The sequence below is a fragment of the Quercus robur genome, chromosome 7 (assembly GCF_932294415.1).
Source record: "Quercus robur chromosome 7, dhQueRobu3.1, whole genome shotgun sequence".
NCBI lineage: Eukaryota > Viridiplantae > Streptophyta > Magnoliopsida > Fagales > Fagaceae > Quercus > Quercus robur.
In genome coordinates, this window is record NC_065540.1 from 37383271 (window position 1) to 37406329 (window position 23059).

The 23059-nt window shown below is 32.3% G+C and overlaps 2 protein-coding genes and 1 long non-coding RNA gene across 26 annotated transcripts in view; all 3 read right to left on the bottom strand.

The window, feature by feature from the left end:
- The window catches only part of LOC126693292 (geraniol 8-hydroxylase-like), a 56583-nt gene that overhangs the window by 14906 nt on the left and 18618 nt on the right, over positions 1 to 23059 (bottom strand). The window lies entirely within an intron of this gene.
- Positions 8216 to 10482, bottom strand: LOC126693295 (uncharacterized). Its single transcript, XR_007645293.1, has 2 exons — positions 9678 to 10482; positions 8216 to 8539 (listed from the first exon to the last, which is right to left on the bottom strand). It is a non-coding gene; the product is annotated as an uncharacterized LOC126693295 (long non-coding RNA).
- On the bottom strand, positions 13269 to 21459 carry LOC126693293 (uncharacterized). Of its 23 annotated transcripts, XR_007645283.1 has the most exons (8): positions 20970 to 21451; positions 19029 to 19184; positions 18825 to 18901; positions 18377 to 18403; positions 18105 to 18269; positions 17897 to 17975; positions 15320 to 15428; positions 13365 to 13601 (listed from the first exon to the last, which is right to left on the bottom strand). XR_007645283.1 is itself a non-coding variant. In XM_050389216.1 (5 exons), exon 5 carries the CDS (start codon positions 14479 to 14481, stop codon positions 13801 to 13803), a length of 681 nt encoding a protein of 226 aa, XP_050245173.1. In that variant the 5' UTR covers positions 14482 to 14745; positions 15320 to 15428; positions 16366 to 16481; positions 18825 to 19184; positions 20970 to 21459; the 3' UTR covers positions 13609 to 13800. The 23 variants fall into 23 exon arrangements, 7 of the variants coding, with proteins under 7 accessions (XP_050245173.1, XP_050245175.1, XP_050245171.1 ...); XR_007645280.1 differs by having other exon boundaries at positions 13348 to 13601; positions 18825 to 19184; positions 20970 to 21453; XR_007645282.1 differs by having other exon boundaries at positions 13358 to 13601; positions 18105 to 18403; positions 20970 to 21453.

Genomic DNA, 23059 nt, shown 5'->3' on the forward strand with positions numbered 1-23059 from the left:
TTTCTTTTCCCCTGCTCTCAGTGAGATTCTTTTTCTCTGGAAGTTTCTGGGGAGTACCCATGTGCTACCCTGTGTTGTCATTTCTTAAGTGTGGGGCTTAAGAATGGACCTTTTGGAGTACTTCACCCCCCCTACTTCTTAAAACCCGGTCCCCTTCTTCTACTTTCAGAGCAAACTGGCCTTGGCCTTTTTGGGCCTTGTTTAGCTCTTTTGCAAGCCCATATGGACCAGTTGGGTCAGCAGTTGAATCTGGGCTTTGTATTTGGGTCCTGTTAACTTTTTCTTTCACTCCAGTCCCCAACACCTTGGGTTGTTCAATATTTGAAAATCCTGAGCCACCTCTATTAAACTTCTTTAGCTCATTGATTCCCGTTAGTTCCTGTACCGTAACATCATCATTTATGGCGCTGTCTATCTCCCGCAATTGCTCCTCAAAGTTTACTGGCTTCTTTTCTTGAGGTGTCATATCCACCATTACCAAGTCTGACACCTTGGTTGCTTCTTTCGGCGGAGGGGATATCTCACTGTTGTCGCACACCACCATAGGTGACCACCAATTGTTCTTCGCGTCTCGGGTGTTGCACTAATATGCCCCTTCCTTGCTTTTTCTTTCCCCTCCGTTTTTACAGTTGGGAACTTCCGCCACCTGTGGCCTTTGGAACCTTCCCGAGTCTGCCCGGAGCCAAGGTCCAAACTGCCTTTCTTCAAGCACTAGTGATTCTTTGCTATCAATCCAAAGCGGGCAATCTCTGTCGTCATGGTCCAGTTTGCCACACCAGTAGCAGAAAATGGGGAGGCGCTCGTAGGGAAAATCCACCCATCCCTTTTCATTGCCTCCCATGCGGACCACCCTTCCTCTACACAGTGGTTTTGAAATATCGATAGTTAAGCGTAACCTTAAGTACTTTCCCACGCTAAAACCCATGGGCCCTACATCTACCTTCTTTATTACCCCCATCGAGTCGGTAATCTTTTTGGCCACCTCTGTTGTTTGCATTCGCAAAGGCAAGCCATGTATCTAAATCCAGAAAGGGGTTTTGTCAAAACTTAACGAGGAGACAAAGTCCCCTTTTCCCAGTTTTTGGAGGACTAGAAGCTATTTATCAAAAGACCACGGGCTTGCCCACAACACCCAGTTCATATCCTCTTCGTTTTGGAATAAGAAGAGAGTTGTGTTGTCTCCAACGTCCTAAATATCGAAATTCTCCATTGTCTTCCATGTTGGCTTCAACACCTTTACTACTGCCTCTAAATTAATACGTCTTTTGGATAGGAACTTACCAGCTAAGACCCATCCCTCAGTCACCTCCACAACGTCTAAGTCCACCTGTTCAGTTTCATGCTCTGTTAGTTGCAACTTCTCACAACGCTTCGATAGTTCTTCCATGGGGAAAGGGTACCTACCAAGGTTGGGATGGAACAGGGAAGAAACAAGGTAGACAGAGAGTGTTAAGCTAGATTTCTACCGGATTGGAGAAACACTTCTTGTCCACCAACAAGCCCCTTGTTTCACCTCTAAAGTTTCGAAGAAACCTAGAGAGAAAAGAAGCTGGGCTAATATCAATTTACGATGTACTATCTTTTCCAACATTTCTTTATATATATGGTAAAATCTGCTCTTTTAACTTATGAGTAATGAGTTTGATTTATGGATGTGAAATATTTTGATGTGATTTTTTCTAGTTATGAATATATTATATATGATTCTAATTTATTGTCAATGAAAAATGATGCTTTGTGATTTTCTTCGTAAAAAAATTAGTACTACAACTTATTTTAGGAAAAATTTGCAGAAAAGCATCTTTTTGGAAAAATATTAGCAAAAAAGCATGTGGAGGAAATATTTTAGTTAGTTAGACTACTTTAAAAAAAAAAAAAAATGGAACTTGAGTTCCAAGTTTTTTCACATGGAACTTGAGTTTGGGAAACTCGAGTTCTGTACAAATGGAACTTGAGTTTCTTAGACTCGAGTTCCACCTTTTTTTTTTTTTTGGTCCATGTTAGACTTTATCTGAGAGGGAATAGGTTGGAACTCGAGTTTGTTAAACTCAATTTTCAAAAACAGTCCAACTAACTAAACTGTTTCATCCGCATGCTATGTAGCAAAATTTTTTCTAAAAATCTACTATTTGGCAAAATTTGCCCTTATTTTACAACTTCTTTGTTACAATTGTGATGTGACAGAATGTGAGCAGTTGAGAAAAAAATGGTAAGTCTATGTAAGTGATAGATAACTATTCACAATCTGTCACGCCAAAATTGTAGCAAAAAATTGTGAAATATTTTGTGATCCTAAAATCACTATTTTCTTATTGAGTTAGAAGAATAATAGATATATAACATAATAATAAATATGTTTTATTTGATTTACATTACGACAAAGCCAACTATAATATTTGAAATTTTCAAAAGATTGAGTTCCATTTTGATGGATGATTGAGTTGATATATATATATATATATATATATATATATATATATATATATATATATATATTTAAAAAAAAAAACTATCTTGTTTTTTCTTTATATTTTAGAAACAATTAACAGATATTAATTTTATTTTTAATTTACTAATTTAGTCTTGAATCATAGTATATTTTCTCATTCTTAATTCGTGCATATATAGTTAAAATTGCAAGTCTATGTTACAACATCTGCGTATTGATGTTATTATGTAAAAAGGTTAAACAAGGTCTTTTACGCTTTTTTCTCCATTCTTTTCTCCTCACTTTTTTTATTTTATTTCTTCATTTTATTTATTTATTTTACAAAGGAAACTAAATGCAATGCTAATTGAACATGAACAATAATGCACGACTGAAAACACAAAAGCACTCAAATTCCTAAGGTGAATGATGGGATAGTGAGCTGTGAAATAGCCTACGTAGTCAATGAAACTTTATCCTTCAATAGATATGAAGTATTGAAAAAAAGGAAACGAAGGAGTGAACACTCATTTTTGAGAATCTCTCTTCACCCGTACCCATTCTTTGGAAATGGAGTGTTTATGATGAGGAATTCTCATTCCTTTGATAATGAGGCGAGTTCCAATTTTGAATTCCAATTGGTCAAAAAAAGAAAACTCAAACTTTTCAATAATTTTCCAAAGAGTCTTGTCTTGGTGTTGGACAAACATGATTTCTATGACCCTTCCTATTTGCTCCTGCGTAGGTGGAGTGAGACACTTGGCTTAGCAATCTAAGCTTGAAGCAATTCAGAAGAGTGTATCCAGTAGCATCGCAATGGTAAGAAAAACAAGCAGTTCGAGGACTACATTCATTACTTCCTAGGTGGAGGTTTAGACTTTAGAGATAGGCTTTCTAATTAGAGCTTCACCTACCCATGGAGGAAGTACACCCTGTTACGGGTGTATGCTTCCTCCCTTTCACAAGTTGTTGGGACCGACCAGCTGTGAGAGGAGAGAAATATACACCCGTAACAGGGTGTATTTTCTCCTACCCATGAGTGTAGACTCCACCTAAAAAACCATTTATATACTTCTACTTATTAGTGTAGTCTTTTGCCCCTCCTGACATTAGAATAGTAAAACAAAAAAATGTTTTCCTATTTAAATAGGAAAATATTTTTTATATAGTTTTTATTTAGTAGAAAATTCTACTATATAAAAACTATATCATGATATGAAAAAATAAATAAATAAAAAACACATCTACCACTTAAATAAGTCTAGAAACACAACAAAATTTCAAAATATTTTTACAACACTCGCACTTTTAGTTGGGATGGATTTTAGAATATTTTATTTTATTTTATTTTGACATATGATGTATTAACATCTCAATTTATTGTAAAAATATTATGAAATTTTGTAATGTTACTGAAAGAACTACCACCACCTTTATCAATTAGCCTACACCAAAATAAATGGCCACCAACTATCACCTTCTATTTTAAGTTAAAGCTTGTGTACATTTTGACCAACATTCAAGGGTTTTTTTTTTAATCCAAATTCCTTCCTTTCATTTCAGGTACCACCCGTGGAACTCAAATTTTACACATAATAATAATGTCTTGTATGATACTAAAGCAGTAAAGTGTCCATTATCTTTTTCACCTTCATCTCTTATTTTTTCAATAGTTTCAAAATTTGAGTTTTTACCATAAATCTAAATTTTAAATAATTAGAAGCACAAAGAAAGAAAGTTGAAAATTTATTCTCTTACTTTTCTGTTCAACTAAATAAAAGAGTTTTTCATCTCTTCACTTTTACACTTAACCAAATACACAGAAGGAAAACTAAATCTTTTCTACCCACCCACTTTTTCATCACCTCCCTATTTTCTATCATTCCACTTTTCTATCCTTCTAACCAAATGGGTCATAAATATTATTGACAAAATGTATAGGGCTTTTGTGCCCTATAAACACAAATTAAATTTTAATAAATACTTAATTATTAGTTATAATATAATTTTTTTTAAATGTTAATGATTTATAAGTTTTTATGAACAAATTCATTATAATTTTTTTTTTAATTATTGTTTAACCACAACCAATTAACAAAAGACATGAAAACATCTAGGGGAAATGATAGGGATGATATTTTATTTTCAATCAAATTTGGGTCAATTTGTTCCATGTTATACAAAATGCACTAATAAAATGCCATAATTAACCCTATTAACTCTCATGGCCGGTGGAAAGGGTAGAATACAAATCTTCTGTATTATTTTATGTTCCCCCAATCATAACTTGTTATGTATTTGATTAACATTCTTTATAATATAACTAAAGTATAAAATAAATAAAATAAATAAATAAATAAATAAAAACATATAACAAGATGTAATTAGTGGAATATAAAGTGGAACACAAAAAGTGGTACAAAGAATTTTTATATATATATATACATATATATAAACTTGAATTACATTCTTACCATAATTAGGGGCTTAATGGTCTCAATACTAAAGCCAGACCCATCTCCTTGAACCTGATCAAGAAGCACATCCAAGAAATCACCATGTCTTATCAGTCTCTCTGTGTTTCAAACGCTTAGCAATGATGTCATCAAATATGTCATGCATCCTCGTATAGGAACCTTTAACATGGCGTCTCACACCTTGCAAATCAAACCCCACCTCAAAATTGGAAAGTTATCCGAAACATTTGGCTTCCCAGCATCCATCATGATATTCCAAACTAGTTCCTTAAATTCCTGAGCGGTATCAAAATTTGGTCCATTGTATCCAACGAGAAAATAGTGTTTGATATAATTAAGATTCAACGTGGCAGCAAAAGCGAAGGACCCAATATCTACTGAGGTACCCTTATATTTGTTTATGTGAGCTAGGAGTTGGTGAACTTTCTTGTGACGAAAGTGTTGTAAAAAGTCAAGGCGTTGAGAAGTGAACATTTGGGTGCTACATATGCATCTACGGTTGCGCCATATTTGGTCACCTGGGAACCAAGCAAGAGTGCATTCTGAGTGTGGTTGAGTGGTTACTGAGTCAGGTATAGGTCGGTTAGCAAAGCTTTGGTCATGGGTATGAAGGATTTCTTTGGCAATTTCAGCAGAAGAAGCAACTATGGTGGTGACATAGCCAAATTTGACAGTCATTAAGGGTCCAAACTCTTTAGCCATTGTGGAGAGAGTTTCATGCGGTCTAGGGCTAAGTTGGTGAAGGTTACCAATAATGGGGAGGCCATTTGGGCTTGATGGAAGGTTTTTGGTTTGAGATTTGTGAAGAAATTTGGGTAGGATGAAGAACAAGATGAGAGTAATGTAGAATAGGAAGATGTGTATTGCTTCCATTACTGTGCGTGTGCTAGTGTGTGGGTGTGTTTGTTTTATGGAAGTTACTAGATGTTATTTATAAATCAATGTCATGGCCATGGTAGCAAGGACTTGATCCAATAAGATATTATGACCCGGGATGATATGCTAAATATATTATTGTTTGAATTAGAATTAGAAGTATTTAAATTTAGGCTTAGTGATAGATTTTTATCACACCTAAAAAAAATAAAAATAAAAATAAAAAGATAGATTTTTATCTAAATAAGGTAGTAGTAAATTAGTATTGTCATTTGCTTGTATTCAAATTGATCCTTATGTTTTAGGATAGAATTAGTTCCTATGTTTCAAGATTTGTAGATGAGGTTATCTTATACTTGGCTTCTTATGAGGTTATCTCAAATTGACTCATTATCTTTTACATTCCATAATTTATCTATCATGACCCAAACCCAATACCTGAATTTGTAACCATAACCAGTATGCTAAAATCAAGCTTGAACTTGATATTAACAAGAACCAACTAAGTTTTTAATAAAAGCTTTCCTCTTTCTTTTCATTCTTATTCCTTTATATCCTTGATATAATTTTTGACTTGATATTCAGCGCATTTACTTTGTACTTCAAAGGATAATATTGTTAAGTTATGTTTTTTTTACATGACATTTATATTGGCTGTATTCCATGAAAAAAATGTTGTAATTTCATGAATTTATTTCCTTGTATTTTGTGAGATTTAATTGTAATGGGTTTAGTCTTAAGTAGTGAAGATTTGTTGAAGACATTGGAATTTGCGACTAGCTCATGATTGGCTTGGGATTGCAAAACCCGCAAAAGGCTATGTGAGGAGCATATATGGAAGTTCAAGATTCCGTGTATCTCGTGAGTAACTTGCAAGATGACCTGCAACCGCTGCAAGATACTCTAACAGTTGGTATTTTAGATGTGACTCTCCTACCTTTCACCCACACTATATATACATTCATTACCCACAAAATTGTAAAGAGACTATTAGATAGTAAAGCCCTAGAAAGGGGTTTTCACAACACCCATCTTTTAGAGAGAGCTACTCCTCCTCAACAGAGCATTCATTTGTAGTTTCTTCTTCTCCTATCTCCCATTATTAAACCTTGAGAGGAGATCGTACCCAAACACAACCCACACATTCAAAGTGTAGAGAGTGTTTTGGAGCTTGAGAAGCATTGGGTCTTGCAGTGCAATCGGGCGGTATTGCAAAATCTGGGAAGCTAGTGAAGATAAGGCTTGGTGAATTCTGTTGATAGCTAGAGCTTAGAGGGCTTAAGTACTTTAGGTAGATTAGGCTTGAGGGGTCTTTTTGACCTACTTGTACTCCAACTTATTCAATAGTGGGTCATTTTAGCTTTGAGGGCCGTGGAGAGGTTTTTACATCGAGTTCTTTGGTTTTTGTCTTCGATAACATATCGTGGTGTTATCTTGGGTTTGAGTCTCTTTTCCCTACTGCCCTTTACATTTTGCCTCGCACTTATATGTTCATCTATGCAGTTGTTGAGTAATTAATTAATTTGCTAATCACATATACTCCGCATCAAGTCGTGTTTAGATTAAAATTAATCAAGCCGTAAGGCAAAATTTGGGGTCTTAACACTACAGAAAAAAGTGGACTTTTGCAGTGTTTGATTTGTAGTGTTTTTAAAAAATGCTTCAATAGATAGTGATATTGCAACGTTTTCTTAAAACACTACAAAAAGAGATATATTGCAATGTTTATTAGAGTGACTATTGCTAATTTATTTGGATTTTGAAATGCTTTTCAAAACGCTTCTACTAAAACGCTACCATAAGAAACTTTTTTTTTTTTTGGTGCCAGAATTCCAAAACCTAAAAAAATTGGCACAAGAAATTTTCAAATCCCCATATCCAAAAAAAAAAAAAAAAAAAAAAAAAAAAAAAAAAAAAAAAAAAAACCAGGTTTGACGTTAAAAATATAAAAAAATAAAAACTTTAATCCTCAAAACCAAAAAACACTCCCATGTTAGCATTTAAATAAACTAGTCGCTAACTCGTGCAATGCATGGAAAAACTATTTTATATAAAGATGAAACATTAAATTACTTAATGAAAAATAGAAATCAAACTTAAGTTTAAAATAAAATGAAGAATTAAATCTTAAGAATTAATCAATATTTCCAATAAATTGAAAAGAAAAAAAAAGCTTTAAAAAGTGTTTTTTTGTAAGCCTAGCGATAGAACAGGTTGATAACGAAAACAACAATAAATGAAATTTTCCGGTAGTTAGAAGCACCAACAACAAATAGGCAAAAAAATTTCAAAATTTCAATTTCATACTCTAATTGAAAAGAATTATAAGAATTGTAGTAGCAGCATAATTATTTTGACTCTAATTATCTCTTTGCAATAAATTTTTCCACAATACAATTAAGGACCAAAATGGGTTATGTATGAACTCCATATGTTGTTCCAAACCCAAAGACTCATCTAAACTACAATTCAATCAAATATAGAATACAAAACAGACACAAGTACCCTCTAATATAATTATTTACATAAAAAGAATTGGGTCGAAAAAAAAATCAGCACAATCTATTAAACAATAAAATTTCAATATAATCTTTGGAAAATATCTCTCCCATTGTCATCTTCATTGTTGTACATGATATGACATGGCTTCAAACCGTTGGCAGGAGGAGTCAGATGTTCCAAAAGAAACTCATTTGTTAACCATGATAAAACTCATTCGATTGTGAGCTATAGTAATTCTCATTGCATGCTGCAAGTACTGTTACCAAACCACAAATTTACTCTATCTTAGCAAATAGAAAAAGAGGCTAAAGCAAGGAAAAAAGAAGAATGATTCATTTAAAGCTTTACGTAGGCATTTGAATTGATGTAAGTGCTACGTAATGTCTCAGTTGTTAACCTTAATAGAGGACAACTCATTCAGCCCAGGAAAAACTTTTTCAAAATAAAAAGAGAGCAAAGAACGAAGGATTGAAAATATCAGTATGAATACCAAGCTACTGCATTATTTGGAAAAAGAAAACAAGAAAAAAGACTGTTCAATGCATTGAATTAAATACCTTAGAAACAAAGTTCTACCAAGCACCTATCTAAATTTGAATGCTTGAAAGTTGAAAGTAACATTGACAAACTGCGCTTTGACCATAAGGCTTTCATTATAAAAAAAATTTGAAAAGAACAACAATCCATCCTTCCATTATTTCTATATCAATTGAAAATCTAGCAGTTGAAATCAAATCTACTGATTAAGTACATTGGCTATTTAGCAGAACTGACGTCTAAGAGCTACTGCATTATTTGGAAAAAGAAAATAAGAAAAAAGATTGTTCAATGCATTGAATTAAATACCTTAGAAACAAAGTTCTACCAAGCACCTATCTAAATTTGAATGCTTGAAAGTTGAAAGTAACGTTGACAAACTGGGCTTTAACCATAAGGCTTTCATTATAAAACAAAATTTGAAAAGAACAACAATCCATCCTTCCATTATTTCTATATCAATTGAAAATCTGGCAATTGAAATCAAATCTACTGATTAAATACATTGGCTATTTAGCAGAACTGACATCTAAGAGTTTCTTCGTCCTTTAATGTAGACAACAATGACTTGGCCAAACATATTTTTTTCCAGTCGTTGGGTACAAACAGAATATTTTTTGTATCATCATAACTTATGATTGATACATAACAAAAAGTAGTCAATAACCAGTAGCAATTAAAACCAAGATGCACAAACCATAAAGTGGCTACAAACTAATGCAAGAGTAAGCAAGGCATTTTCTCAAACACATGGTGTGCACAAAATATTTCAATGCCTTAGTTATAAATGTTTGTTATTATAAAAATTAAAAATTAAAAACAGAAAACAATAGCATGATTGTGAAGAAAAGAATTACCAATAGCAGTAGCGTTAAGGGTACTCTGTTTTTTGTCCACAACCTTCATTGGGTTTGTTCTCTCAGAGGGAAAAAAAAAACAGAAAACGGAAAAATGTAAAGAAGAAAACAAAAAGTAAACAGTGTATATAAACAATAATAAGTAGTTACCCACTGAAACTAAATAAGCAAACCACCAAAAAGATACAATTGTTTAGTGTTTTAATAACTCATGTCTGTGTCCATTACTCATAGCTTTCTTATCCCTGCAACCCATACCAACAATTTGCATTAAATAATCACAACAGAAAATCTTCTATCATTAGTAAAATTTTCTCATAATTTCTATCTTAAATAACTCTACCTTTTCACTTTGCTATTGCTAGAATTTGCAGACAGCTTCTAAACTATATAGATTTGGTCTTTCGTTGTGCATAACAGAAAGCAGAAAATAATCCATGGGTTACTGAAGGAGGAAATTGGAAAAGAAGCTGGGGTCTGCAACCAAACAAAGAATCAAATAAAACCCCTCAAAAATCAAGATGCTACTATTAAAGAAGATTCAGTCAAACTAAAATACAAAATAAATAGAGACTAAACATGAAACCAAAGCTTGAGATAACCTAGAAACTTTAATTAAATCCCAAAATAATAATAATAATAATAATAATAAAGGTCTCATGTTAATACAAATAGAGCATAAACTGAGAATTCTTATGGTGGAGGACATCAAATACCGAAACTACACAAGTAAAAATTTGCTAAAAACCCCTTTTTAAGGGCGTTGAACCAAAGGCCAACCATTCAACCATAGCAACCCGAAAAACCAAAAAAACCAACAGAATTCCTCAATTTCACTCCCCCTTACAAATAACAGAACAGATAAGAGGGAAAACAAAACTTGAAAATTAAAGTGACATGATTAAGTTTAAAAGATCACTAACCATTAATACTCATATAGGATTTCATCTTCTAGGGGTTTTCCCTCATATCAATAAATAGAGAGGAAAAGGGGTATGAACTAAAATTCCTAAATTGACAACAAACCATAATTGAAGAGAATATTAGAAAAAGAAATTAATACCTTTGCTGTGATGAAATTAATCTCTACATTGTGAAAAATTCCACTTCATCTCTGCAAAGAAACTGAATGATTTAAATCCAAAGAGACGAATTAATATATATATATATATATATATATATATATAAACGAAAACATTTAATAAGTCGCATCAGAATCCTATTTTCTAAGCCCTAATTTCTGAATTCAAATCTAGAACCAAAGCCAACCGAAATTGTAAAATTTGAAAACGTATAACAAATCTAATTTACCTTTTAGATTTGTTTTTTAAAAAAAAATCAGAGAAAGAATGGGAACCCATCGGAGGTGTTGTTTATGGGTGGAGGAATTCTTTTTATCAGAGAAAGAGTAGGAACCCATCAGCAGCGGTGTTTATGGGCGGAGGAGAATTACTTTTTGAGAGGAAGTAGGCCACAACCCGAAAATCAAAGAGAATGGTGAAGGACCCTCAAAATCAAATTGCCATCTCTGTCTCAGCGTTTCACGATTCTGTGTTTTTTTTTTTGGATGCGACGGTTCTGCTTTTTTTGTAGAATAGAATCTGTCTGGGGTAGCAGAGCCACAAGTAGAAGAGGAGTGGGGGGATCGACAAAGAGAGATATGTTTGCGTTTGAGGGAGAGACAGACTGAGAAATAGGTTTTATCGGGTTTGTTTTGGGGAGAAATAGTTATTGGGTTAGAAAAGGGTTTTACTTTTTTTTTTAATAATTTATTTTTTTTAAATAATGCTGATGTGAAAAAATGTGGGAGCTCCAAAAGCTTCGGTTTTATATATATATATAGATAAAATAAAAACAGTACCAAATTTCCAATCCCCTAATCCCAACAAACATTTCCACGTTCAAATTATAAAAAATAAAAAAAAAAAATCCCAAAACACTCCCATGTTCCCACCATAACTTCCCAATCTAATTTTTTCCTCAAAAAACAAAAGCCTAATTCCTAATTTTAATCTCCCTAGTTTTTAATCCTAATCCCATCTTCTCTCTTCTCCAAAAAAAAAAAATTCTCATCTCTCACCAAAAAAGAAAATCTCATCTCACACCAAAGGTTTTCTCAAGCTCTAGCATACCCACAAACACCACACCATTGCTATTTAGCGCTCACTTGCTCGCTCGCTCATTCTCTCTCTCTCTCTCTCTCTCTCTCTCTCTCTCTCTCCTGTTTTCTAATTATATTTTTATTTTATATGAAAGAGACAAAAACAAGTGCTCTATGATCTGTCACCCTCTCTCCCTATTTTTTGTGGTTTTAATTTTGTTGAGTGAGGTAAAGTTTATTTATTTATTGAATAATTAGGAAATTATGGGTGTGTTTTTGGAAGTGAGCTTTGTGGCTATCTAGATTTATTGATTTTATTTTGTAGTTTCACTTCATTCTTTTAAATTGTGATTCAATTTTTTGATATTTTTAAAAAATTGTGTTACTTGAAGTAAATAGCAGGTAGTGGCCTTGTGGTAATTGGGATTTAGGACTAAAAGTGAGAAGTGAAACAACTTTGTATGGTAGGATTTCAGTTTACATACCATGGGTAGGATTCTTTCATATGTTTCATGATTTATGTTGGAGTTGTTGTGATGAAGGAATTATAAATTTTGTAAATGACCTTATTAATTTTTATTATTGTAATTTGTGTTGCAGGTAAGAAACATAAGTAGCAGGGATGCATACACACGCTCGTACACGCATACGCATCTCTACGAACATGCGTACGCATCTCCATGAACATGCGTACACATGTTCAATCTAGAAGCCCAGATTTTTCTACTCTCTTTTTCTTTTTGTTTTGTTAGTTTTAATGCATGTTTTAGGTTCTGTTTAGATCAATTTACACATGATTTGGTCTAGCATCAGTAGTATAACATGTTTCACACTCTTTGAGTGTTAGATTAAAAATTAGAGTTTTGTGTGCAAGATGCATAACATGATTATGCATAATCACATGATCATGCATTGATGCAATAAATTAAATCATATATAATCACGTGAACATGCATTTGAATTGGATGAAGAACATAGTTGATTGTGATGAACATGAGATGCTTGGTTGATGCCGTGTGTATATGATATACTTGCTGCCTTGAATGTTTATTGACTTGATGATGATTGGAATTATGAGTTTGTTTGGTGTGTACATGCTAGATGAATGGTAGATACTATGCCTAGATGTATGTTAGGATGTGATGGGATGCACATTACAAGAAAAACAGGCTATTGCGGCGGGCCAGAAGCACCATTAAAGCCCAAAAAAGCACCGCTAAAGGTACATTTGACCTATTGCGGCAGGTGCTATTGCGGCGGGCTGTCCCGTCAGTATTGCAGTGCCGCTATAGGTCAATTGCGGCGGGCATAAAACCGCCGCCATACGTGTTTAGAATTCATGGCATTGACTTTTAGCGGCGGGTCATGTCCACCATTATTGGTGTCTACCTTTGGCAGCAGGCAGATAGTACCGCTATAGGTAATCAATCAAAAATTAATAATTGCACTTGTAGCGGCGGGTAGAAACGCTGCTATATGTTTCAACCTTTAGCAGTGGACAATAAGTGCCACTATAGGGATTCATTTAAAACGTAAAATGTGCACATTTAGCGGCGCTTTTTGACCGCTGCTATAGGTATTTTTTTTCTTTTTTTGAGAAACATTTTCCTAGTGGGTTTTAAAACCACTATTTGCTAATAAATAAATGGTTTACAGACCTATTACAAAAAACCTGTAATAATTTTAACTCTACTAACACAATACCACAAATGTAACTAATTAACAACACCACAAATGTCTTGAAACTAACGTAATATTAACATAGAAATATATTATCAAACGAGGTGTTGTAATTGAAGAAAAGTGCCGATGAAACCTTCGGCCTATATTGCACAAAATTAAACACGTTATAACACGATATAAACCCTTACAAATCCCAAAGCTCCTATACCCAAAATCTATTGATGCGAATTGAAAACAGATCTGCGAATACCTTAGATTTCGATTCAAAAAAAAAAAAAAAAAAAAAAAAACCGCAGATCTTTTTTTTTTGAGAAAAATCCCCTCTGGGTAGAGATCATATTATTGCAACCTTAATAAATCGAGTTGATACACCTCAAAAGCGTCTGGTGGAACATTCTCCATCCAAACCAGAAAAGGAAAATTGGCAGCTTGTCTTGCAAGCTTGTGAGCCACACAATTACCTTCTCTATTAATATGCTGAAATGAAATAAAAGAAAAACAAGAACTTAAACTTTTGATATCTAACAGGACATGTCCCATAGCCGAGAGGTCCATGATTCTACCGTTAACAGCAGTGATAATGTTTGCAGAATCACCTTCCACAACCACTCTATCAAACCCCAGTTCCTTGGCAAAAACCAAAGCCCGGCGAGCCGCTAGCACTTCCACCATCTCCACCGAAGCAGGCAGCGGAATTTGTTGTGTGAGAGCAGCCATAACTAATCCTTGTTCATTCCGGATTATAATGCCGATGCCAGCTAGTCCAACCTGTGAGAAGACTGCGCCGTCAAAATTGGCCTTGACACAACTTTCAGGTGGTGGTCTCCATCGTACTGCCCGAGCTGTCCGTGGTATCTGCGCATGTGTAGGACGCAGCTGCTGGAACTCCTTTAGAGCATCAAAAGCTGAAGCCGCAATCTGACCCAATGGGATTGAGTTTTCACCCAACCGGAGCTTGTTGCGCCTCATCCAAATTGCAGAGGCTGTCATTGCGAAAAGCTCGAAAGAAGTTTTCTCCATTGAGACTTTATCAATCACGTCGAGGAAGGATGTGCAGTGAGTCGTGGTCGCCTGAAGTTGAACAAAGTGGGCTTTCCAAATATCAACCAGTTTCGGACAAGACCAGATGGCATGCAAAGTATCCTCTGCGTAAAGTTTGCATTCCGGACATAAAGCATCATCGAGAACTTTTCTTCTCACAAGGTTGGCCCGAGTTGGCAAGGAATTATTCCCAGCTCGCCACAGAAAGACGATCAAACGGAGCAACTATCGCATCCACAATCACTGACACTACCAGATTCACTTATACACATATAGTTTTTTTTTTTTTAAATAGACAAAATTAATGTATAGTTATTTCTAATACCCTTGTATTCACAAATTACTGGGATTTATTTAGAATATTCTCAATACATAACAGTAATTTTCATACCCTTAATGCAACATCACATGAATGTGCAGCCACAAACAATGCAAATATCATAAAAGGATGAAACCAATCGCAAACAATGCAAATATCATAAAAGGATGAAACCAATCACAAACTTCAATGAGATACATAAACCCAAGGAACTTCCCTAAAATCCAACCAACAAGTATATTATCAACATAGGGCTCAATTTATTTTCTAGATGAGTTGGGAGTTGGTGCGAATGGTCCATGAAGACTATATCTCTCCTAAAGTAGCATCAAAATTTCCATTATACATAGGCATTTAAAAAACTTGATTCTCATTAAATCATATATAAATTATAATACACAATATCACATGAACGCAGAGTGTAAAAATCACTTAAGGGGAAAAAACTCACAATCCCATAAAATCCATAGAAGATGCTAATGGTGCAGGAGGAATTACCTCTACTAACGGAGCATCAATATTTTCAGCCTCTTTAGGCATTGCATACAGCTTGATTCTCATTAAATCATATATATACAATAGATAGTGTGTATCTTCTCTGGCATATCTGTGATCATAAGAAGACAATTAGATGATGATAGAAATTAAAAAAAACCTTATCATTAGTGGAAAATAGCAAACAAGTAATCATGAGCATGCAACACCTTAAACTTTGAATTTAGACCACAAAATATTAGCAAACTAAGAAAACAAAACACGATTTGTAATGAATGTAGAAATTCATATTTTGGCAATTACATACATTTCTAAGTAGTATCTTTTCTTAGAAAAGTACAAAAATATGTGCACCATCCTAGCACAAAGAAGTAGACAAGGGTAAATACAAAAATGACTAAATTTAACAACTTTAAAAAAAATCCCCCACATTTGAGAAAGAAAAATAGCTCATTGTTGCAATCCAAATGTATAGCATTCTTTTGAGAAAAAAAAAAAAAAGAATTTCAAATCCAGAACTGAAATTCCATGTCCCTCAAAAGTAAGTCATTGTAAAATTACAAACCTGTTTATATACTTAATTCAACTATGGTACCAACAGATGTATCTTAAATGCAAAGTGATGATAAAGTGGGCAAGTAAACAACTCTAATTACATATTACAGGAGGTGGATTCCTTCAAAACTACTAATTCACTTGGGTTAATGACTTATTAAATTTACTTTTAACTAATAACAATAATAACTAAAATAATCAATTTATAGACTTAAACAATTTGACAATACACCGTATATCCCTCCTTCATTTTGAAATACAACATATTAAAATAAATCAAATACCTACTTTTATATTATTATTTTAGACCAACATGCACTATTCCAATCTTTTCCAACAAGATAAATCAACCAATTCAATTCAGAATGCCCATCTTTAAACTTAAAAATAAATAAATAAATAAATTGACATGAAGAAACCTCAATCCAGCCACAAAATTTACGTTAAGCACGATAAGTATGTCAAGGTTGGATAGGCAATTGTGAGATTACTACCTCTTTACGTAAAATTTCTCCACAAGCAAATAAAGCACAAGAGTTTCAGGTTTACAAAATTTGATTGAACTTATATCCAAAGTTTAAAAACCACCGCCTGCAAGCGGCATGGCCACCTAAACCAAAATGATTGAAGAGATAAAGAGAAAGAATAATTAAGAGTCTTAGTGTGTTTAAATTAGGGTAAAAAAAGGAGAGAGTTTAGAGACAAAAAATTTAACATCTGATAATGAGATAAATTTGAATAATAGAAAAATAAGAAATAACTGACAAATCAGCACCTATGCTTGCTTTTAATCAACACCAAGCAAGAAAGCCCTATTTTTAATCAACAAAAATAAACACCAAATCGCTGGGAAAATTTCCATGGAAATTTTATTAATCAAGCAAACTTCTATTATCTCCATTGGAGTACAACAGTGTGCTTATATTGACTACTATGACTTAACCCAATATTTAATTGACTTAAGAAAGCCCAATTATTGTATCACAAAAATAACCTCAACTCTAGAAAATTGAATAAAAAAAAATACTAATAACCTAATTAACTAATAAGACCTAAAATAAAATCAAGTGGAACAATAAAAAATATACAATTAACTTCTTAAACTATATAATATAAATTAAAATAAAATTGGCAGATGGACATGCTTAATTTATAATATATAATATATAATCAAGTGGACAAAATACTGTGTACCTACAAAGTTTCCCAAAAGCAAAAAATCATTTTACAAATTTTTTTATTTATCATTTAATATCAGCCAGTAGATTCAACATTAAACCATCAAATTACGCAATTGCATAAATACCCAATTGACTATCCAGAATAATATATATTTAGTAAAAAAAAAATTTTAATGTTTTCCCCAAACTTACGTTTCTTTTCCATTTAAGAGTTTCTTAAGGAACAACACTTCAAGCCATGTGAAGATAAAAACAAAAAGAAAAAGTCCAAACGTATGCATCAAAATCACATAAAAAAATAATAAATAATAAAATTCCCAACAATTTTCTAGTAAAATATTTTTCCAGCCAAAGTCTCCAAAACCGTATTAGAACATGCTTCAAAAACAAGATAATTTGCTATCTTTAGAAGGAAAGTGCCATTTCCACCCAAACTAATGATTCTCATTCAATAATTTACACAGGCATCAAATTCCCATTAAATACGCAAGTTGTGAAATTAACTGTTCATATGGCACCTAGCATAAGCAAGACAATAAACTAAAACCAAGTTGATGAAAAGATATTGAGTTTAAATCACTAAAAAATGGATTTGCTACAAAAACAATAGAGTTCAATGCATCAAAAGTGCTTATTAGGAATGTGGGGATTTTGCAGATTTCAAATCTATCTGCTGTTATAAGACTATTTTAATTTTTAGGATAGATCACTTGTTCATATTGAGATCAACAGACGCTACACAATAACAAACGAGGCGAGTATGATATTTCATTACCAAAAACACACAACAATTTCATAATCATGTCAATATGTAAATGTAATTTGGATATAGACATGGACATACTAGTTGATGACAAATAACCAAGCCATTGAAGATTCCCATCCATTAGCGTACTCCTTAGAAGTTCTTCATGCTGAAGCATCTACAAAGTTGGTAACAAAACAATGGGCCAAAATCACTCATATAAAAAAAGATCAGGAAAAAGTAAATAATCAATTCAGTAGAGTCTTTAATTTTTTTTTTTTTTAAACGACAATTACTTTAAGCGTACCGGGTCACCAATACCCACAACAGGAGGGACTGAAACAACAAAGATTTGATCCTTTAAGAAACCTTCAGCGGTTGGTAAATGGGGATACTGATGAGATGACACTGAAATTGATGCACATAACAAAACATATTGACCCAGCCTGTTTTTCTCCTCAAATAACAAGCCCTACATAGCACCCAATTCCATTCTAATTATAATCAAACAAAGAAACATGTTGACCCCATAAAATCATAGCTGGCACAAAAAACTAACACCAACTTTTCATGACTTACCCTATGAGAACTTGGAGGATGTTGTTGCTAATTAAAGCAAGAGACAGGAGAGAGATTATTATATAGAACCATAATAATAATAACTAATGAAGTAGTGGTGCAGAGAAGATAAGAATTAAGTGAATTCATCATGGTCATGAAAGAATATCATGTCACCATGAAGTCATGCATGCCTAATCAAAGCAAGAAAACTAGAAACTATAATAAAAGCCCAAATGCTTGTCCTGCTAAAACCACCACAGAAGCAACCAGACCCAGATCGAGTGAGATATGAAGTTATGACTCTTCAAATTTTATTTTTTCTCTCTTTTCAATGGATGACAATAGTATTATAATATATTGAGAGTGTAGGTTGCAGGTAGCTGTCGTTTCATACTTGAATTTAAATGAATTGCATTAAAAAAAAAAAAAAAAAAGTTTCATTCTCGATATAGCAAAGCAATAATACCTGACTAGTGCCTAAAATACGGCATTGACGAGAAAAAGTAAACTTTTAACCTTGGAATGCCCTGGTACAGTAGTCACCTATTGGGCAATTAAAAAAAAATGAAGCATGTTAGACAGAAAAGGGAAACCAAGCAAAACTTGCAAAAATTAAAGCTTAAAGATCTTTCCAGACATTAAAATCAGTAGATGAGTTGCTATAATTTACAATACTGTCTTGGCACCCAATAAAGTATGAACTTCGAATTGGATCCACATTTACTAAAGCATGGGCAGTTCCGCTTGGGCTAGCTGCAACAGCAACCTCGTCTGCATCAATTATCACTTTAGCGTAACCTTTACCAACTACTTGGCTGTTCTCCAACTGCAAATAGTTCACAAATGAAAATTAAATAATTAAATTTTTTTTTTTTTTTAAAGTCGAAGGAATATGAAAACATCACATCAGACTCATCAAATTATGTTATTAAACCTGAAATATTTACATTCAGATAATGTATAACACCCTCACTGTGATACATAAAAACCAAATCAGTCTTTTGCCAATCACTAGTGAAATATCACAGAATGGATCCCATATTCCAGTACAGTGATTTAAATAACTTATCTGTCACTCTGTTACTTTTAATATAAAATGTCTCCTAGAGAAGTAGGCATAATACAATAGCGATTCCAATTGGTAATAGCATAATGATACATGTACACAACGAGTAAAAGAGAACAATTTTTAAAAAGGGTAAATACAACTTCCACTGGAGTCAACTAGTATGTTTTGTCTCACCACTAGAACTTTTTGATTTTTGGTAATTACATAACTCAGAACTCATTAGACAAGTTTCCATCCACAAGAAACAGAAGTTAGGATAGCATCTTAATATGCCAAACAGTAATATTTGATTAAAAAATAGAATGAGAATTACTTAACTTCTCACTCTTCCATTATGTGCCATTCATTGCTCCTGCAAACCTTTTCTGCCAATTTTATTTTCTTTTTTTTTCCCCATTAATGCACTAAGTATTGAATTAAATTTCTTGGCATGATAAATAACACATCCAAACAATTAGTACGGCCTACATCCACAGAATCAAGCTGCTATGATATTTCCATTATGATATTTTGTTTTAGCACCCCAAATGACAAGTGTCTCATTACAAGTATGATGTCTGTGATTTCCCCTTAAAGCACCAGGTCGAATTTCAAAAAGTCCTTAAGCCCATACAATATGCTTCATAGTTTACATCATACACAATTTATCAACTTATCCAAAAGGATCAAAATATAACTATTTTGCAAAAGTTTTATATATAGCTTGATATTTAGTTATATATAAGTTGATAAACCTAACAAAACAAGTTCATGAAAACATAAATGATGTGAAAAAAAAAATTAATCATATTTCTACAAAAACCAAACATTTTAAATTAATTATAAACAATAAATTCAAAAGGCTTGGCCTTTAATGATTTGGATTATGCTTACATATTTAAAAACAAAGGATACTAATGAACTGAAAAGGTTATATTAGCAACATCTATCTAATTTTTGTAAAAAAATGCTAACAAACTCAACACAATCATAAGATGATGATTAGATGAAGTTATAAAATCTGAAACCAAATCTAAAATTATAAATGCTTAACCATTGTGATCAATTCTAACAAACAAACACAACCATAAGGCTATGTTATGAAATTTGCAACTATTTAGAAAAAGAAAATACTCATTCACAGCAAATTCTCATAAATAAGCTACAACAGATCATGAATAGTAATGTAAGCCTCATCTGTTTGCACAAAAATAATTTTGAAGTTCTAAAATACAATTTATAAAATAATAATAATAATTTAAACAAAACAAAACAAAAAAAAAAGGAGCAATTTCTACCCTATAGTACCGATCATGATACAATTACTTAACCTGGTAAATTTAAATTTCCGAAAATAATTTTTTTAATAAAAAAATTATCAAATATATATACACAAATATATTAAATTCCAGCTATTTAAAGCAACAACCTCTACAAATTTCAAAATAAAATAAGCAGTATCGCATATACAATTATATATCCGAATCAATAAAATCGAAGGCAATTTCAGGCGTTGAAGAGCAACAATCTGAAATTAAAATTTTTAAAAATAAATAAAAATACCGCCGAAGAGGATCGGAGGCTTGGGAATCTTGGTGATGATGATGAAGAAGATGATAAACGTGATAATTGCAGTGGTGGCGTCGACGAGAGGTCCGATCGGGGCTGCCGCGGCCCACCAGAGACGACCTCCGGTTGTGGAAGAGCTCCGATGCGCTCATCATCAGTATACTCATACACTATCTAATCTATTTTAGCATAAAAGTAAATGGGTATATTTATCTCTTCCTCAATTAGCACAAACGCCTCCTGGTTACGAGACCGAGTTGATGATTTCGAGTTGGGAGAAGAATCGTTGACTGAGTTCTTTTGAGTAAGAAATGAGGAGGGATCCAAAGGTAGTTCCAGATTTCAGAGTAAGAGGAAATGACAGTAGCGTCTCTTGAAGAGAAAAAAAAAAAAAAAATTTGGGGAGGGCGACGGCTCTAGAGGAAGAGAAAAGAATTTGGGGAAGGGAACGGCTAGGAGAAAAAAAACAATTGCTAGGGTTTTAAAATCTGAAATTAGAGTTTTAAAATTATTAAATAATTTTTACCAAAGTCAAGTCTCGAAATAGAGACCATTTGGGCAAAACAGGTTCAGTACACCACTGAGATACTGATGGTGGAAACTTTAACTTAATATAAATAAATATATATATATATATATTTATTATATAATATTATAATAAATTATACATATTTTATTATATTATAATATAATAAATTATACATATTTTATTATATTATATTATAAAAAATTATATATATTTTATTACTATTTAAATAAATATAATTTAAAATGTATAATTATTTTTATATAAATTATTATAATAAATATATATATATATATATATATATATATATAAATTATCACACAATAAAAATTATCACAAGTTCTATCTTATTAAAAATTTAAAAAAAAAATTATCATAGCTATTATATATTAAATTTATATAAGAATTTTAATATGTGACTAACTCCATTTTCTTTTCCCATAAAAAAAAAATTACGTTTACTTAAAAAAAATTTAATATAACTAATTGGATGGTCAGATTGAGATAGCATAACCATACAAGTACACAAAATATGTCCATCACGTGCCATTCTTAAATTTGAAATCTAACCGATAGATTTGAAGAGTGTAATGAAAGGTTAATCTAACGGTAGATTTGTCAAAATTCACATCCAATTAAGAAATATAAGATTGGGTTCAAGTTACACTTGATGTAACTCTAAAAAATATTACACCAACCAATAACTTATTGTTAAATTTATATTTGGAAAATCCAACCATTGGATCACATGCTCTATATGTTCTTAACATGCATACCAATTTTCATGTCAATTAGGTGTAATTTACCATTTGATCTTAAAACTCATCTTTTATGCATTATTTTAAACAACAAAAACTTGAGTTTAAACAATTGATTAATGACATGGCTATTAATGAAATTTAGTAAAAATAAAAAATATATGAAGATAATGTAATCTAATGATAGATTTGTCAAAATTCACATCGAATTAAGAAATATAGGGTTAGGTTCAAGTTACACTTTATGTAACTCTAAAAAATGTTACACCAACCAATAACTTATTGTTGAATTCATATTTGGAAAATCCAACCGTTGGATCACATGTTCTATATATTCTTAATATGCATGCCAATTTTTAAGCCAATCAGGTGTAATATACCATTTGATCTTTAAACTCATCTTTTATGCGTTATTTTAAACTACAAAAACTTGAATTTAAACAATTGATTGATGACATGGCTATTAATCTTTGATCAACTTGAAATTTTGTAAGTTTGAAAAATATATGAATATAATGTAATCTAACAGTAAATTTATAAAAATTCAAATCGAATTAAGAAATATAGGGTTGGGTTCAAGTTACACTTGATGTAACTCAAAAAAATGTTACACCAACCAATAATTTATTGTTGAATTCATATTTTGAAAATTCAACTGTTAGATTATATGTTTTATATATTCTTAACATGCATGCCAATTTTCATGCCAATCGGTTGTAATTTACCATTTGACATTTAAACTCATCTTTTATGCGTTATTTTAAACTACAAAAACTTGTATTTAAATAATTGATTGATGA

Coding starts and splice junctions, on each gene's coding strand:
- LOC126693293 (XM_050389220.1), bottom strand. CDS start 14,481: ATGGAGAAAACTTCTTTCGAGCTTTTCGCAATGACAGCCTCTGCAATT.